The sequence below is a fragment of the Protopterus annectens genome, chromosome 10.part0, assembly GCF_019279795.1.
Source record: "Protopterus annectens isolate FY-2018-M chromosome 10.part0, PAN1.0, whole genome shotgun sequence".
NCBI lineage: Eukaryota > Metazoa > Chordata > Ceratodontiformes > Protopteridae > Protopterus > Protopterus annectens.
In genome coordinates, this window is record NC_056744.1 from 316,508,301 (window position 1) to 316,528,011 (window position 19,711).

The following is a 19,711-nucleotide window of genomic DNA, read 5'->3' on the forward strand; positions in this document are numbered from 1 at the left end:
ATTCAATAACCGACTCGGCCGGAGCCTCCATGGCCGAGGTAGTCGGTTGAATGGATTTGGTAGTAGGAAGCACCGAGGACTCGGTTTCAGCCGAAACCGAGACACTCGCGGTAGGCCTGACCGTGGTTTCAGCCGAAACCGCGGGCCGCGAGGGTCGGTCCTTGTCCTTCTGTTTTTTAACCACATGCGAAGTCGGAGTATCTGACGGCATCTTATACACAAAATTAGCCCCAAAAAATTTCTCTGCAAACTCCGACCGACGTCTAAGAGTTCGTCGGTTGAAGGAAGCACAGGCAGAGCAAGCCGAGACGTCGTGGTCTGGGCCTAAGCAAGGGAGGCAGTAAGAGTGGAAATCCTTATGAGGTATTTGTTTCCCACAAGTTAAACAATTATTTACTTTATCTGACATCGGCTGAGGCAAGAAAGAGTCCCCAACGGGGTACTTAGCTTTATCGAAGTCTTCGGTAGCTGAATCACAGGAGCTGGCCGACCGGCACTTGCGAACTGCTTCTGCTTCGGGCACCACGCGGCAAGAAAGACTGAGGAAAATGGTATCAGCTGATGCTTTTATACCCTAGGCGCTCTGACGTCGGGGAAAGTGAGACATCAGCCGAGGCCAGACCCAGACTTTGGAATCCGGCCGACCGAAGGGCTGCCTGAGGCAGGACAACCCATATGTTATGACTGCAGATGCATCCTTGAAGGACATCTATTCGCTTACCTATGCAGGCCAATATCTTGCCTTCTTTGCCACCATGAGAAGGGTTCGTGCTAAGGAACATCCTGTTTCCAGCATGATATGAAGTTGAAATTGCCGATTGATAAGGAGAAAGGAAAAAAAAAAATATTAGCCTGATGTACCTTATACAACTTACATACTTTTGTATGGATGGGTGGGTGAATATCAGGATGATTACAGGCAACATTCAACACAGCTGCCACGGCTGGTATTATAAGAGGGATGGGAGAAGAATGAAGTATGTCCATTTGCAACATATCATAGTATTGCATTGGTTTCCATAAAACAAAACAAAACAAAAAAAGCCCTCAGTCTGCTCAGAGGCGATCTCTGCTTAACATACAAGGCCATGTCAAACCCAGAGCTGTTGGACATGCTACACTTAAAAAAATCCCAATCTCTCAGAGCTACACACTCCAGGGATCTAAACCTTGTCATCACAATAAACAAAACATGCTGGAGGGATAGGTTCCTGACCCAGAGACTCCCCAGACTCTGGAATAGATTGCCCATACATGTCAAGCAGAGTGCCTCTTTGGACCTCTTCAAGAGGAACCTTGACGATTGGATGGAAGAAAGGAAATTCACCCCAGATATCACGTCAGTCGCCCTGCTAGACAGGGGTCCAGGAAAGTAAATAATGTGGGAAGAAATAGCCAGGGAATTGTTATGGCTAGGCTTGTATAGGCCCTAGGGCTGATAGCCTAGTACCAACCTATGAACCTATGAATCTTGGCTATGGTCAGATTAAAAGAAAATGCCTTATTCATCTTCACAGCCACCTTTGGCAAAAGACCTCAGAATTTTTATTTGTTCCATGCTGATGTATGCTCAGTGAAATTATTGTATATAGCCTATGCCTCTAATTCCTTTGGTTTTACCTCTGCAAATTGCACAAATGCCTCCAAGACATGCTGAAAGACTATCCAGGATCTGTTCTCTAAAAGTGATGCAAACAAGCTTGACAACTTTGGAATCACTTGGGCCTAAAAAACAAACAAAGAAAAAAACAAGTTGATGGCACTGAATACTTAAAACAATAAATAAAAAAAAAAAACTCAATATAAAATAGTAAGGAAATCTATAAAGAAAATGTCCCATCACATGACTGGCAGAAGCAGTACTTAGATTTGTTATCAAATACCTTAAACTCAGTCTTTACAGAGTTCAACAAGCTTTTCTCCTACAGGTTACTGAGAAGAGTATAATGTCTGCCATACAGGGCATACTCGCATCCAGCAATGACGGACATTTAACACACCCACAAAATTAATGGCATCACAACCACTAGATACAAGGATTTAAATATTACTTGTGACATAAATAAGACATGCTAGCTAGGCAAGTGCATATTTCAGAGGATCCCCATGTTTTGGAAAGTACAGTTGTGTACACTTACCATAAATGTAGATGTAAACTGAAAACACTCGAACATCAACTGTACTATGTTCTTTGTGTTTCACTGGTGCAGCCATTCCTTTTGGGAGGAGGAGTTTATACAGCATTAGGGCCAGCAATAAGGCCCTGCAAGACTGCAGTGGCAAAGCCAGCTCTGGATTTAGAGAAAATTGGTAAATGATAATGCTTGGTGAGTGTATTTACAGAACACCAGGTAGAAGCTTCTAGGATGTCCCTGGCAGGGACGCCTCCAAGAAAGGCTGTAGAGGTAGATGCAGCCCTGGGGGATAGATTTTCCATGGTGCTTATAGCAGAAATCAATGCAATGGCTTATCCATTTAGAAATGGTTTGCTTTGAAATAGCCTTCCCCTCTGCCTCTGCAGCAAATGCTACAACAGTTGTTCAGATTTCCTTAAAGGTTTAGTCCTATCCAAGTAGAATCTAAGTTGTCTGTGCACATCTAAGGAATGCAGTATCCAGTCCCCTTTATTCTGTGGACTGGGAAAGAAGGTTTGCAAATGAATGGACTGATTAAGAGCCACACTGGATACCACCTTGGGCATGAAGGATGGATTGGTTCTGAGTGACACCCTGTCCGCATGAAAGATGATGAAAGGCTCCACTGCCATAAGGGCCTGTAATTCAGATACCCTTCTAGCTGAATTGATAGTTAAAAGGAAAGCTGTTTTCCAAGAAAGAAATTTTAAGTCTGCAGTAGCAGCTGGCTCGAAAGGAGGTAGAGTGAGTTTCTCCAAGACAAAGTTAAGTTCCCAGGCTGGGGTTAGAGCTCTCCTGGGTGGCCTCAAATTTTTCGCCCCTCTGAGGAACTTCTTGAGCAGTGGATGACAGAAGAGGGGAGGTTCTGTGTTATAATGAGCTGAAATGGCTGAGGCATGGATTTTAACGAAGGAAAAAGCAGGCCCTTGTGAAGCATCTCAGTTAAGTATTGTAAAATCTGAGGTAAATTGGGCACTGCTGTGCTCATCCCTTGAGATTGGTTCCAGGCACAGAATCTTTTCTATTTTTCAGCATAAGATTTTCTAGTACTAGGCCTCCTTGCCTCTAAGATGATATCCATCACAGGTTTGCTGAGGGATGGTAAAGGAGAGATTAAGTAATTAGCCAGGCTGCACGGTTCAGTGTTGGAAGCTGAGGGTGCAGAATTTGGTTATCCTGCTGAGACAGCAAGGAAGGAGTCTGACGCAGGTGCCATGGAGATAACAGTGACACACTGCACAGGAGGGGGAACCAGTGCTGGCGCAGCCAGTCTGCAGCAATCAGAATCATCCTTGGTTTCTCTTGTTTGACTTTTAGTAGTACTTTGGAGAGCAGAGGCAGAAGGGGGAAGGCATAGACTGATAGGTTTTTCCAGCTGAAGGACAGAGCATCCACTTTCCAGGCTTCTTTGTGGGGAGTCCTTGGGCAAAATTTGTCCAATTGGTAGATCGGGGGAGAGGCAAACAGGTCTATATCTGGGCCCCCCCATTTGCTTGTCAACATGTTGAAAATACTTGGTTTCAGTTTCCACTCGTGTGGGTCCAGGAGGTTTCTGCTTAGTCCGTCTGCCAGTGTATGTAATTTTCCTGGCAGGAATTCAGCTTGTAGGTGCACTTGGTAGCTCAAGGCTGTGTTCCACAATGCCATGGCTAGTCTGCAGAGGGGGTAAGAATGTGTACCCCCCCCTGCTTGTTTATGTACCACATAAGAGCGGTGTTGCCCGTCTTTACCATTAGTTGTCCTGGAAGAATGTGGTCCTTGAAGGCTGTCAGAGCATTCTGTACAGCTAACATTTCTTTTTGATTGATATACAGGTGCATTTGACTTGGGTTCCATTTGCCCTGAATGCACTTCCCCGCCAGGTGAGCCCCCCATGCATAGTCTGATGCATCTGTTGTTACGGTTTGCGTGGCAGGGGGTGGTGTGAATGGTAGTCCCTTATTTTGGTGGCAGGCCTCTGCCCACCAAAGGAACTCTAGGCGTAGGCAAGGTATGTCAGGAATCACTGTTTCTAGGTTTTGAGAATGCTGACGCCAAAGGCTTTTTAGGTACCACTGTAGTTTCCTCATATGCAGTCTTGCATATGGAATGAGAAGAACGCAGGAGGCCATGAACCCCAAGGCTTGCAGTATTTGTCTTGCAGATAGCAGGGTTTTTGTGGCCACTTGTTTGAAGTAGGTTGTCAGATGAATTTACTTTTCTGGCATGAGGTAAGCCATCTGGGAAGTTGTATTCAAGCTTGCTCCCAGGAATATAATTTGATGACAGGGTACCAGCTGTGATTTCTTTTTGTTTATGATGTACTCCAGACAAGTTAGAACCCTTTATAGTAAGGCCAGATGATTCAAAAGTATGTCCTGGCTTTCTGCCTGAATTAGACAATCGTCCAGGTATGGGTATATTTGAATATTTCTTTGCCTGCAAAATGCAATAACTGGAGTTAAGCACTTTGTCAATGTCCTGGGTGCAGTAGATAAGCCAAAGGGCAGTGCAGAGAACTGATAGTGCGTGTAGCCTGCTTTGAAGCGTAGGTGTCCTCTGCAAGATTCCCTGATTGGGATGTGCAGGTATGCTTCTTTTAAATCTAGTGTTGCCAACCAGGCATCTTTGCCTAGCATAGGAAGTAATTGGTGAAGAGTCAGCATCTTGAATTTTGGAATCTCCAAAAAGGTGTTTAGAGTAGACAGGTCCAGGATAGGACATCATGAATTGTCTTTTCTGGGTACCAGGAAAAGTCTTGAGTAGAAACCTTGTCCCTTTACCTCTTCTGGTACCAGTTGAATAGCCCCTATGCCTAAGAGAGAAAGTACTTGTTTTTGGGCCTCTGCCCACTGATTTGGGGTTAGGTCTGGCCACTCACTTGGTGTTGGCAACGTGTCGAAGTAAAATCTGTATCCCTGGGACACTATATTTAAAGCCCATTTGTCCTGGGTAATGAGTTTCCAGTTCTTTGCATGAAGAGCAATCTTTCCCCCCAAAGGGGCAGTCAGATGATAAGTGCTTGGAAATTTTAAAAGGAAGTCACTGAGACAGTGTACAATAGGGGGGAGTCTTATTATTCCCAGACTTGGAAGTGGAGGCCCTCCACTGCTTAATTCTGTGAGTCCCCTGGGACTGAAACCTGGGGTTCTTGCTCTGTCTGGGTTTGGCTTGAGAAGACCTGGAAGGGGCTGGAAAGGACCAATTCTTAGAGGGCCAGTGCCTACTAAATCTAGGAGGCTGAACTTGTAAAAAAATATTTAACAGTTTGCATAGATTTAGCTTTATCTTCCATCTTTTTAAGAACTTCCTCAGCCTTGCTGCCAAACAGGCGGTCCTGATTTAAAGGAGCATCCAACAATTTAGCGTTAACATGATCAGGCAAAGATTGCTCCTTAAGACAAGCATGCCTTCTACGCACAGACCCAGTAACAGCAGCCCTGCAAGAGGCCACTAATGAATCAAAACCACATTGCAAAGTGTGTTTTCCAACTTGTTTGGCAGAATGCATTAAATCCTGTAATTCTTTATTTTCCACACAACCAGGAATCAACATCATTTTCTGTTTAAGCAGTCCAATAACATGTTGCTGATATTTTTAAAATATGAAACTGGCAGTTTAAAGCCCTAATCGCCAAGGTTGCAGAAGTGTAAACTTTCTTACCCCATCTATCCAGCACCCTGGAGTCTCTATCAGAAGGGGTAGGATTTTTAGCAGTAGAAGCCTTAATGCCTTTGGGTCCCTGTGAAATAGTCTCTGGATCTGCAATAGGATTTTTGAAAAGGAACTTGTGGGACTCAGGGACCCTGTAGTATGTCAGGTTTTCTGGGAGCAGGAGGCAAGGAATCAGGGGCCAAACTGGATTCCGAGAAAGCATCATCAACAATGTCTAGTACAGGAGGAATAGCTAAAGGCCTATGCTGAGGTAGAAGGAGGAAATCCCTAAGCCTCTTTTTTGAATCATAAAAATCCTGGCTTTCCCTGTTGAAATGCTCTCTTAGAGAATGTAAGGTTTCCTCAAAAGAAAAATCCTCTGGAGGGGAAGCAGAGAGAATTAAGTAGGTAAGGACAAATCCAGGTCATTAGAATAGTCAGAAAAAACAGAATCCTGATCAGAAGATTCATAATCAACCTCAGTCCTAGGCCTCTTAGAGGGGGGGGGGGTGGCTACCACTGATTAGAGTTATTAGATCTTCAGCCATTCTTATCATTTGTTTTTTAGGCATAGAGACCTGAGCATGTGGGATGGGCGTCGTTTTTTTTAGACATGGATTGAGATTTAGGCCTAAGTAATGAAGGAGGAGTCTATTTAATATGCAAGTCCATAGGCCTGAATACACCCTCAGAAGCCAGTGCCTGCACAGCGGCTCCAGACCCATCCAAGGTAGAGACATCCACGGTTCCATTGTTGAAGCATCTCACGGCATACCAGACTCCAAATGGGTCTCAGTAGAGGCCTGCGAATCAGAAGTAGTGGGTAACAGGATCTGCGAAAGCGCCTCACTGAGTACCGGCTAATTGGCATAGAAGAAGCGTCGTTGGCAGTCTTGGACCGCGGCGGCCTGTCTCTGTCTTTATCTATGTGTTTTTTCAGAATCCCGGTAGTCGGATGGCTAACCAACGACATTTCTGGATAATTAAACCAAGAACTGAAATATTTAGAGGCAAAAATATACCAACGGCGGATAGTCCGCCTATTAAATAAAGCACAAAACCAACAGGAAGGTACGTCATGGTCAGGGCCTAGGAAGGAATAGAGTACGAATTAAAATCTTTATGAGGTATTTGCTTTCCACAAGTAATGCAATTATTAACTTTTACTGACATTGGTAAGGAGCAAGAAAAAGTTTCCTCAACGGGGTACTTAGCTTTTAGTTTAAGACTTCGGTTCTGAAACTCAAAAATGAAAATTTCAGTAGTCGGCCGACCAGCACTTGCGGACTGCTTCTGCTCCGGGCACTGCACGGCAAGAAAGACTGATGTAATGGCGTCGGCTGCTCGTTTTATACTCCTGACGTCATTGAAGAAGGGACAGCAACCGACGCAGGACCCAAGACTTTGTTAATCAGGCCGACTGAGAGCAACTTGCAAGCAGATTACCCAAATGTAATGATTGCAACAGTGAAACATGAAGAACATCAAGGCATCAGTCACCCTGCACTCATCCATCTACATCAGGTAAAACCCAGGCATCAGTCACCCTGCACTCATCCATTTACATCAGGTAAAATCCAGGCATCAGTCACCCTGCACTCATCCATTTACATCAGGTAAAACCCAGGCATCAGTCACTCTGCACTCATCCATTTACATCAGGTAATACCCAGGCATCAGTCACCTTGAACTCATCCATTTACATCAGGTAAAACCCAGGCATCAGTCACCCTGCACTCATCCATTTACATCAGGTAAAACCAGAGCATCAGTCATCATGCACTCATCCATTTACATCAGGTAAAACCCTGAGCATCAGTCACCCTACACTCATCCATTAACATCAGCTAAACTCTGAGCATCCGTCACCCTGCACTCATCCATTTACATCAGGTAAAACCCCAGGCATCAGTCACCCTGCACTCATCCATTTACATCAGGTAAAACCCAGGCATCAGTCACCCTGCACTCATCCATTTACATCAGGTTAAACCAAGGCATAAGTCACCCTGCACTCATCCATTTACATCAGGTAAAACCCAGGCATCAGTCACCCTGCACTCATCCATTTACATCAGGTAAAACCCAGGCATCAGTCACTCTGCACTCATCCATTTACATCAGCTAATCCCTGAGCATCAGTCACCCTACACTCATCCATTTACATCAGGTAAAACCCTAGCAGTTAGTCCCCCTGCATTCATCCATTTATATCAGGTAAAACCTGACTAGTCACCCTGCACTCATCCATTTACATCAGGTAAAACCCAGGCATCAGTCACCCTGCACTCATCCATTTACATCAGGTAAAATCCAGGCATCAGTCCCCCTGCACTCATCCATTTACATCAAGTAAAACCTTTGCATCAGTCACCTTGTAGACATCCATTTAAATCAAGTAAAACCTTGGCATCAGTCACCCTGCATTCATCCATTTACATCGGTAAAACCCTGGCATCAGTCACCCTGCACTCATCGATTTACATCAGGTAAAACACGGGCATCAGTCACCCTGCACTCATCCATTTACATCAGGTAAAACCCAGACATCAGTCACCTTGCACTGATCCATTTACATCAGGTAAAACCAGAGCATCAGTCACCCGGCACTCATCCATTTACATCAGATAAAACCCAGGCATCAGTCATCCTGCACTCATCCATTTTCCTCAGGTAAAACCCATGCAGTCACCCTGCATTCATGCATTTACATAAGGTAAAACCAAAGCATCAGTCACTTTGCACACATCCATTAACATCAGGTAAAACTTGAGCAGTCACCCTGCACTCATCCATTTACATCAGGTAAAATACAGACATCAGTCACCCTGCACTCATCAATTTACATCAAGTAAAATGCAGGCATCAGTCACCCGGCACTCATCCATTTACATCAAGTAAAACCCGAGCATCAGTCACCCTGCACTCATCCAAGTACATCAGGTAAAAAGTACAGTTGTGTACACTTACCATAAATGTAGATGTTAAGAGTGTATTCACTGTTGCAGTCATTACATTAGGGTAATCTGCTGGCAGGTTGCCCTCAGTCGGCCTGAATAACAAAGTCTTGGGTCCTGCGTCGGTTACTGTCTCCTCTTCCATGACGTCAGATCGTCAGGGGTATAAAAAGTACAGTTTTGTACCTACCATAAATGTAGATGTGTATACACTGCTCCAGTCATCACACTTGGGTTATCCTGCCGTCAGGCGGTCCCACAGTCGGCCTGAGTTCCAAAGTCTTGGTCCGGCGTCGGTTGCTGTCGCTTCTTCCCTGACGTCAGTGCGCCAGGGGTATATAAGATGCAGCCGACGCCATTTCTTCAGTTTTTCTTGCCCCAGATGTCAGGTGCCCCCAAGAAGGTAGGCAATGTAAATTGCTAATAAAACATACATAAGAAAAGCAATCAAATACTCTCTGTTACCAGCAAATACTTCCCATAGGCAGCAAAGGGTGAAATACTAGGGTGAGAAACAGCAAGTAAGAGGGGAAGGAGGGAGGGTAACCTGGACTGCAGCAGTGTATACACTCGAACATCTACATTTATGGTAGGTACAAAACTGTACTATGTTCATCGTGTTACACTGCTGCAGTCATTACACTTGAGTAGAATCCCAGAGCTGAGGTAGGGAGGATGGATCTATAAGGCATTAGGGGTGGCTATAATGCCCTGCAGAACTGCAGTGGCAAAGCCAGCTCTGGATTTAGTGTAAAGAGGTAGATGGTAATGCTTGGTGAAGGTATGTACAGAACTCCAAGTTGCTGCTTCCAAATTGTCCTTGGTAGGTACTCCTCTGAGGTAGGCAGTTGAAGTGGCTGTTGCCCTGGTGGAATGAGACCCAATGCTGTTAGGTGCAGTTTTTCCATGATGTGTATAGCAGAAACGTGTACAATGGCCTATCCATTTTGAAATGGTCTGTTTTGAAATGGCTTTCACCTGTGTCCTGCAGCATATGATACAAACAATTGCTCAGTTTTCCTGAAAGCTTTAGTTTTGTCCAAGTAAAAGCATAACTGCCTGTGTATGTCCAAGGAATGCAGTAGTCTCTCTCCTTTATTCTGTGGATTTGGATAAAAAGTTGGCATGAATAGTTTGGTTTAGAACCACACTTGATACCACCTTTGGCATAAAAGTAGGGTTTGTTCTTAAAGACACCCTGTCTTGGTGAAAAATGATGAAAGGTTCCACTACCATTAGTGCCTGTAATTCAGAAATTCTTCATGCTGAGGTTATTGCCAGGAGCAGAGCAGTTTTCCAAGAGACATATTTTAAGTCTGCTGAGTTAGCTGGCTCAAAAGGAGGTAAAGTTAATTTTTCCAGGACAAAGTTGAGGTCCCAAGTTGGAGTTGGTGCTCTACGGGGCGGTCTTATGTTTTTAGCCCCTCTGAGGTACTGTTTTACCAAAGGATGAGAAAAAAATGGTGGATCTGTGTTGTAATGAGCAGAGATGGCAGAGGCATGGATCTTAATGGATGAAAAGGAGAGAACCTTGTCCAGCATCTCAGTCAAGTATTGTAGTATCTGAGGGATATTTGGGACAAGAGGGGTCAAGGCTGTGAGCCTGGTTCCATTCACAGAATCTCTTCCATTTATCTGAATAGGCTTTCCTGGTACTAGGCCTTCTGACCTCCAGAATGACATCCATAACAGCTTTGGAGAGAGGCACTGTTTGCTTGACTAAGGAATCTTCCATGCAGCCAGGTTTAAAGTCTTGAGCTGGCTGTGAAGTATCTGATTGTTTTGCTGAGTTGGAAGTTATGAGATTTGAGGCAAAATCCATGGTGGTCCTTGTGCTAAGTTCTTTAAGGCTGGGCACCAGTGCTGGCGTGGCCAGTCTGGGGCAATCAGGATCATCTTTGGCCTTTCTTGTCTGGCATTCATGAGTACCTTTGAAAGGAGAGGCAGTGGTGGGAAAGTGTATACTTGTAGGTTTTTCCAGCTGAATGAGAGGGCATCCACTTTCCATGCTTGTGTGTGGTAAGTCCTTGTGCCGAATTTCTGTAGCTGGTAATTCATTGGGGATGCGAACAGATCTATGTCCGGGCTCCACCATTTCTGTGTTATCATCCTGAACATTTGTGGATGTAATGATCCATGATGTTTCTGCTTAAGTCGTCTGCCAGTGTATTTTTCTCTCCTGGCAGGAATTGTGCTTGCAGATGAACTTGATAGGTTATAGCTGTGTTCCACAAGGTCATGGCTTGTCCCCTTCCTTGTTTATGTACCACATAACTGTGGTGTTGTCTGTCCTTAGAAGTAGTTGTCCTGGACGCAGAAGGTCCTTGAAAGCTATAAGGGCATTTTGTACAGCTAGCATCTCTTTTTGATTGATGTGAAGATGCCTTTGTTCTGCAGGCCACTTGCCCTGAATACATTTTCCTGCCATGTGTGCTCCCCAGGCGTAATCCGAAGCATCTGTTGTCAGTGTTTGCCTGGCTGTGGGTTGAGTGAAAGGCTGTCCCTTGTTAAGGTGACAGGCTTGGGCCCACCATTGAAACTCCTGTTGAAGGCAAGGAATAAGTGGTATTACTGTTTCCAAACCGTGACAGTGTTGAGACCAGACACTCTTTAGGTACCATTGTAGTTTCCTCATATGCAGTTTTGCATATGGAATTAGTAGTATGGAAGATGCCATGTAACCCAAGGCCTGCAGAATTTTTCTTGCAGGGAGTTGAGTTTTTGTTGCCATCAATTGGAAATATTGAGTCAGTTGTCCTTGCTTGTCTGTCGTGAGATAAGCCATCTGGGCCGTTGTATTTAAGCTGGCACCCAGGAATATTATCTCTTGTGAGGGCACTAGTTTTGATTTCTTTTCGTTTACTGTGTACCCTAGGCAAATTAGCAGTCTTTTTACAAACGCCAGATGCTTTAGAAGAATGTCTTTGCTCTCTGCTTGAATAAGGCAGTCGTCCAAATATGGGTAAATTTGAATTCCTTTTTGTCTGCAAAATGCAATTACTGGTGCCAGGCATTTTGTAAAGACCCTGGGCGCAGTAGATAAGCCAAAGGGCAGTGCAGAGAATTGGTAGTGCATTGAACCTGCTAAAAATCTGAGGTATCTTCTGCAATTTTGTCTGATAGGGACATGCAGGTATGCCTCCTTGAGGTCCAATGTTACGAGCCAAGCTTTCTTGCCCAGCATGGGAAGAAGCTGCCGTAGTGTCAACATTTTGAATTTTGGAACATACAGGTAAGTATTTAGAGAAGAAAGATCCAGAATGGGCCTCCAGGCTTTGTCCTTTCTGGGAACCAGAAAGAGTCTTGAGTAAAATCCTTGTCCTTGCTCCTGTGTTGGTACCTTCTGAATAGCTCTCATGTCCATGAGCGCTGTAATTTGCCTTTGAGCCTCTGCCCATTGATTTGGTGGCAGATTTGGCATTCCTTTTAACCTTGGCAGAGTGTGAAAGTGGAACCTGTAACCTTGAGACACAATATTGAGAACCCATTTGTCTTGGGTGATTATTTGCCAATCGTGACTGAAAAGTGCCAGTTTTCCCCCCAAAGGGGCTGCCAAGAGATAGATGTTTGGCAGCTGTAGTGGGAAGTCACTGGGTCCGCTTTTTATAAGGTTGAGGCCCGTCTTCCCCTTTTTCTGGGTTGAAGCACCCCATTGTCGAGGCCTGTAAGTTCCTTGTGGTTGACCTCTGCCTCTTGGATGCCTGTATCTGTCCCTTTGAGGTCTGTCTGAAACTGGAATGACCAATTCTTTGTTGGCTAAATTATGCTAAATCGAGGCGGCTGAACCTGTAAGAAATCCTTCACCACTTGCATAGATTTTGCTTTATCCTCCAGTTTCTTTAATACCTCTTCTGCCTTAACTCCAATTAAAACATCCTGCTGCAAAGGTGCATCCAATAATTTTGCTTTAACATGATCTGGTAAGGTCTGTTCTTTCAACCAAGCATGTCTTCTAATGACGGACCCTGTAACTGCTGCTCTACAGGAGGCCTCTAAGGAATCAAAAAATACAGTTGTGTACACTTACCATAAATGTAGATGTTCGAGTGTCTTCACTGTTGCAGTCATCACTGTAGGGCTCTTCCTGCCGGCAGGCAGTCCTCGGTCGGCCAGAATCCCAAAGTCTGGGTCCGGCGTCAGCTGTTCAGTCATGCTCCCTGACGTCAGAACGCTAGGAGTACAAAGCTGCCAGCCGACACCATGTTCTCCAGTTTTTCTTGCCCCAGATGTCAGGTGCCCAAAAATGAAGGCCAATAGTAAAACAAAAAAGTAACATACAACAAACCCCATACCCTGAAGCAAATACACCTCAGAAGAAGGGTGAAGTAGGAAACCACACTAATGAAAGTATAAGAGGGGACAGGAGGGAGGGTAACCCAGACTGCAACAGTGAAGACACTCGAACATCTACATTTATGGTAAGTGTACACAACTGTACTTTGTTCATCGTGTTTCACTGTTGCAGTCATCACTGTAGGGTTGAATCCCAAAGCTGAGGTAAAGGGTGGTGGTTATAGAGTAGAAGGGGCAGCTAGAAGGCACTGCAAGACTGCAGAAGCAAAGCCTGCCCTAGACTTAGTGTAAAGAGGGAGATTATAGTGCTTAGAGAAAGTATGAACTGAACTCCAAGTTGCAGCTTCCAAAATATCTTTGGTAGGCACTCCCCTGAGAAAGGCAGCTGAAGTAGCAGCAGCTCTGGTACAGTGAGTCCTAATCTTTCCTGGGATTTGCTTTCCATGATGAGTAACAAAATCTGATTCCATGAGCAATCCATTTAGAAATGGTCTGTTTTGAAATAGCTTTGCCTTGGGAATTTGTTGCATAAGAAACAAACAGTTGTTCTGTTTTCCTGATATCCGTGGTTCTGTCCAGGTAAAAACGAAGTTGTCTGTGTACATCCAAGGAATGCAAGATCCTTTCCCTCTTATTTTGTGGATTAGTGAAAAAAGTTGGCAGGTGAATAGTTTGATTTAAAGCCACTTTGGAAACCACTTTAGTCATGAAAGTAGGATTAGTCCTTAAAGACACCCTATCTTGATGAAAAATAATATAAGGTTCCACAGCCATGAGTGCTTGTAACTCCGAGACTCTCCTGGCTGAAGTTAAAGCCAGTAGGATAGCTGTCTTCCATGATAAATACTTAATGTCAGATGTGGCAGCAGGCTCAAAAGGAGGCAGAGTGAGTTTTTCCAGAACATAATTGAGGTCCCAAGCAGGTATGGGTGGTGTCCTAGGGGGCCTTAAATTCTTTGCTCCTCTGAGATATTGTTTCAGAAGTGGATGTGAAAAGATTGGAGGATCTGTATTGTATTGTGCAGAGATAGCCGAGGCATGTATTTTTATGGAGGAGAAGGATAAACCCTTATGTAGCATGTCTGTCAGGTAAAGTAAAATCAGTGGGATGTTAGGAATGAGGGGATCCGAATCCCGAGCATGCATCCAGGTGCAAAATCTCTTCCATTTACCTGCATAAGATTTTCTAGTGCTAGGCCATCTGGCTTCTAAGATGACATCCATGACCTGTTTGGGAAGGAAAGGATTAATCATAGACCCTAAATTCGCCAGGCTGCCAGGCTGAGAGTCTTGACATGAGAGTGCAGAACCTGGCCCTGGTGTTGGGACAAAAGATTTGGAATCTGAGGTAAAATCCAAGGTAGCTCCTGGGATAGATTCATCAGTGTTGAGTACTAGAATTGACGAGGCCAATTTGGGGCCAGTAAAATCATCATCTTGTGCTTGTCCTGCTTGATCTTTAATAGCACCTGTGGAAGAGGAGGTAGTGGCGGAAAGGCATATCCCGAGAGGTTTCTCCAACTGAATGATAGTGCATCCACTTTCCATGCTAGTTTGTGAAATGTCCTTGTGCAAAAAATCTGTAACTGGTGGTTGAGGGGTGATGCAAATAGATCTATGTCCGGGCAGCCCCAGGCCTCTGTAATCATCTTGAATATTTGGGTGTCTAGCATCCACTCTTGTGGGTCTGACAGGTTCCTGCTTAGGCTGTCTGCCAGAATAAGAAGTTATGTACCTACCATAACGTTCCATGTTAGTTGTCTTCTTCTCGCCTTCTTTCTTGCTGGATGGGTTCGGAGCCGATCCTCGGCTCCGACTCGGCCAATACTAAAGCTCGAGAGCTAATTCCATCGGCTCGAGGCTCCCCCATATCCCACAATGCTAGGCGGTAACTCCTCAGATCTCGTTTGAAAGCTAGACCAAGCAAGAAAAACTCCATAACATGGAGAAGGGTAACCCACCTCTATAGGGCTGACTGTGAGGTGTCCTAAACCTAAAAGAGGAAAAATATAGAGGTGGTAGAGCGTGGGAGAAAAGGATTGAAAGGTCACAAGACAATCTCCTCTAGGTCTGTCCAGGCTAGGGGGAAGGAGGGTGGGACGCAAGAAAGAAGGCGAGAAGAAGACAACTAACATGGAACGTTATGGTAGGTACATAACTTCTTAATGTTAAGTTGTCTATCTCGCCTTCATTCTTGCTGGATGGGACCGCATCCCTAGCACCTTGTCCCGGGTGGCCTATAGGAACAGACTCTTGAGAACAGTGGAACCAAAGTTGGCACGGTCTCTGGAGGCTATGTCCAACTTGTAATGAGAAATGAAGGTATGAGGTGAAGCCCAAGTCGCTGCTGAACAAATAGAATCAATAGGAAGCCTATCCTGAAAAGCTATGGATGTGGCTAAGGCCCTTGTAGAGTGAGCTCTAGGCTTCAAGGGCAATTGTTGGTGTCTGATCTCATAAATAAAGGTAATCGTAGAAGTAAGCCATCTTGAAAGTGACACTTTAGAGACTGGAAGACCCATCTTGCCTTCCGCATATGAAACAAACAGTTGTTCTGTTTTTCTAAACTGTTTAGTCCTGTCTAAATAATACCTTAGTTGGCGATGAACATGTAAAGAGTGCAATTTCTGTTCTGACTTGTTGCCATAATTGGGGAAAAAAACTGGGAGATCAATAGTTTGATTCAGATTTGCTTGAGAGGCCAATTTGGGCAAAAAGGGTGGATTGGTACGCAAGGATACTCTATCTTTGTGAAAAATTAGATACGGGGGACGACAGCATAGAGCATGAAGTTCCAAAACCCTTCTAGCTGAAGTGATGGCTATTAGAAAAAGCGTTTTCCAAGACAGCAACTTCATAGAACATGAAGCTGCAGGTTCAAAGGGGGGTAGAATCAAAGATGCTAGAACCAAGTTCAGATCCCATGGAGGAGGTGGATCCTTGACAGGGGGCTTAAGAAGAAAGACTCCTTTCAAAAAGGCTTTACAGAGTTTGTGGGACATAATAGTAGACTCTGACACTCCCACATGAAAATTAGATATAGCCGCCAATTGAACTCTGATAGTAGAAGGAGAGGAGCCTGCTTGGAAAAGCACAGCTAGGAAATCAAGAATGGACTGAATAGGTGCAGTAAAGGGGTCTATTTCCTTGGACACTGCCCATAAAGAGAAATGTTTCCATTTGCTGCTATAAATCTTCTGGGTAGAAGACTTATGAGAAGCTATCAAAATATCTCTAACTGAGTGAGATATTAAGGGAAGCCTGGCTAAGGTTGCAATTGGAGGAACCACGCTGTGAGGTTCAGAGAAGAAAGGGATTGGTGCAGTTGACCCGATTGACGGATCAAGTGATCTGGAACTGGGTCCAGATGCCATGGTTGCGCCAAAAGGTAACGATGAAGAAAGGGAAACCAAACTTGTCGAGGCCAATAAGGGGCAATGAGGATCATCAAGGCCTTCAGAGCAATGGCTTTCCGAATCAGCTGAGGTATCAGTGGGAAGGGGGGAAAAGCATACAGGAGTCCCGGAGGCCAATCGTGAGCTAGAGCATCTCTGATGGGATGACCTGGTAGGGGAAAGAGAGTGAAGAACTCGGCACACTTGCTGTTTTGGGGAGTGGCAAAAAGATTGCAGCAAGGTTGGCCCCAAGTTCGAAAAACTTCTTCCAACACTGATTTCTTCAGAGACCACTCGTGAGGCATGAGAATTGCTCTGCTCAATCGGTCTGCTATCACATTGGACTTGCCAGGAATGTGCGTTGCTATCAGGAAGCGCTGAGAAGAGATCGCCCATTGCCACAGTCTGAGTGCTTCTCGACATAAGGGGTAAGATTTGGTTCCGCCTTGTTTGTTGATGTACCACACTACGGACATATTGTCCGTCTGAATTGCTATAGTTCCCTTGGGAAGAGAGTCTTGAAGGGCTTGCAACGCTAGAAGCACTGCTCTCATCTCTAGAACATTTATGTGCAAGTGGCACTCGATCGGCTGCCACGTGCCCTGGACTGTCCTGCCCTGGTAATGCCCCCCCCACCCTATCAGGGAGGCGTCCGTTGTCAGAGTTGCAGCCGGGGGCGGGGGAATGAAGGGTCTCCCTAGAAGAATTTGGGGAGATGTGACCCACCAGAGAAGATGATTCCTGCATGACTGAGCTATGCTGATAGTGTGGGACATTGGTAGAAGTTGAAAGGACCACTGAGTGAAAAGCATCCACTGAAGAATCCTCATGTAAAAGCGGGCTAAGGGGAGGAGAGGAATAGCCGCCGCCATAATCCCTAGGACTTTCAACACCAATCTGACCTTGACCTTGTTTTGTCGTAAGAGAAGGGAAACCTGCTTGTGAATGTCTGCTACTCTTTGTTCTGTGAGTCTGGCTGACAGACTGACTGTGTCTAATCTTGCGCCAATAAAGGTAATAGACTGACAAGGCGACAAGACAGACTTTTCGTAATTTACAGAGATGCCTAGAGTCTGACAGGTTCGTAAGGTGTAGTCTCTGGCTAAGAGACGTAGATGCCTGGTGGTGGCAGTCAGGAGCCAGTCATCTAAATAGGGAAACACCTGGAATCCCTGGCCCCTCAAATGAGCGGCGACCACTGCCATGCATTTGGTGAACACTCGGGGGGCTGTAGTGAGACCAAAGGGCAGGGCCCTGAACTGAAAATGACTGGCTCCTAGCCTGAAGCGGAGAAATCTCCTGGATCGTCTGTTCATTTTGATGTGATAGTACGCATCCTGGAGATCTATGGAGCACATCCAGTTGTCCTGGCCCAGAAAGGGCAGGATGGATTGCAGCGTGACCATCCGAAATTTTGTTTTCTTGACAAACTTGTTCAAGTTGCTGAGATCCAAAATGGGTCTCCAGTCCCCTGTTTTCTTTGGAACCAAAAAGAATTTGGAGTAAATTCCGGATCCTTGTTGGTCTGCTGGAACTGGTTGAATGGCTCTTTTTGCTAGCAGCTTTGAAATTTCTAGTGCTGCTTGTTCCCTTTGAATGGGTGGAACGTCTGGGAAGGGATTTTCCGGACTGTTTTAGGATGTGAATGAAAGGGATTCTGTAGCCTTCGGATATGATAGACTGTACCCACTTGTCTTGAGTAAGGGAAGGACAGGCTTTTGGGTACAGAGATAATCTTCCCCCGACTGCCTCCGAAGGTGGACAGTCGGGCAACCCCTCAGGGGTGCTGAAAGGGTTTGTCAGAGAAGGTTTCTCGACTACCCTGATTCTGTGGGCCCCCTCTGCCTCTAGGACGGCGTCTATTATTATTGTTCCCCCCTCTGCCTCTAGAGGGGAAACAACTCTGTGCGTCCGGTAAGACTCCCTGTGGTTGTTTGCGGAACCACATCTTCCCCCCCTTCTGACCTTTGGGGTAAGGCCTGGAAGGGGTAGAAAAACGGACTCCGACGGCAGAAAGAGTCTTACCTTCTACCTTGCACCTTGTCAGAGTATCCTTCACTTGTGGACCAAAGAGAGATGATCCGTCAAAAGCGGAGTTAGTGAAAAACGCCTTGAAAGGGTCCGCAAAGCTACATAGCTGCATCCAGGCATGGCGACGTAAAGCCACCCCTGTACCTGCGGCTCTGCTCGCTCCATCAGCCACGTACGAAATCAGGCGCATGGAGGAGTTAACTACTGAATTAAGGGTAGCCAGCTGGGAGTTCATCCTATCTTGAAAACCCACAGCTGATGGGTCCTTCAACACTTCACTCATATCCTTGAGCAAGTCCCTCTGGAGACGAGTGAAATGACACAGGTAATTCAGTGAACGCATGGAAAAAGTCACTGATGAAAACATCCGCTTAGCGTACCTGTCCATGGTCCTAGATTCCTTATTAGGAGGATGAACAGGTACCGAAGGATCCGCTAATTCCTTCTTGGTGGCAGCAGCCACCACCATGGCATCCACAGAGACACCTTTGGACAAAAACTCCTTGTCTTTGGGGGCAGTGATAAATTTGGCCGGCCTCCTAAGGGTGGGTTCCACCGAGTCAGGAGCCGCCCAAGCCTTCCTCGCCACCACTTCCATGAGTGGGTCAAAGGGAGGGGACACCCAGGAGGTGGAAGGTCGAGAACCAAACGCCTCAAGGTACACTGATTCGTCCTCTGAAGTGTTAAGGGCTGGCCAATTCCCCCTCTGCTTCAGGATTTCTAGTATGTCTGCAAAGGAGACATCTTCAGAGGGGGAACGAGGGGAACCCTCAGAATCTTCCAAATCAGTGTCAGAGGTGACAGACTCAGGGGAGTCAATGTGCTTCCTCTTGCACTGTCTCTTCCTAGGGGGCTCCTCTGCAAGATCAGGAGAGGCCTCGGAAGAGGAGGAAATTCCCACTGGGGATACTTGAGGCGCAGATTCTCTATGGTCCGAAGTAAGGGGGTGAGAAGAAATCACCGCAGGCACTGTAGAGGGAGGAGCTGATGGAGCAGACTGTGGAGTAGAACCAGGTTCTAACACGCTCCGCATGACCTCAAAGGCACCCCTATCAGGCAGGGCCAGAGGTCTCTGCTCCGAAGAGCCAAAAACCTCCCCCTGCACCGACAAGGATGGCTCCGAAGCCGATGTCGGAGCCGAACTAACCAGCGCCGAAGCACCGAGAGGGAGAGCGGGGTCGGACAAGGGTCCGATGCCACTCGCTCCCTCGGAGCCGACGAGGGAAGTCCGGCGCAGAGATCCCTCCAAGGAGGAGATCGGACCAG

At 45.8% G+C, this 19,711-nt stretch overlaps 1 protein-coding gene across 1 annotated transcript in view; it reads right to left on the bottom strand.

Annotated features, from left to right (window-relative positions):
* CCHR10.PART0H1orf112 (chromosome chr10.part0 C1orf112 homolog) overlaps positions 1-19,711 on the bottom strand; it is a 2,885,111-nt gene that overhangs the window by 433,809 nt on the left and 2,431,591 nt on the right. Inside the window, exon 24 of the mRNA XM_044086752.1 lies at positions 1,621-1,725. Within this exon, the coding sequence (XP_043942687.1) occupies positions 1,621-1,725 (105 nt within the window). The remainder of the gene's footprint in view (positions 1-1,620; positions 1,726-19,711) is intronic.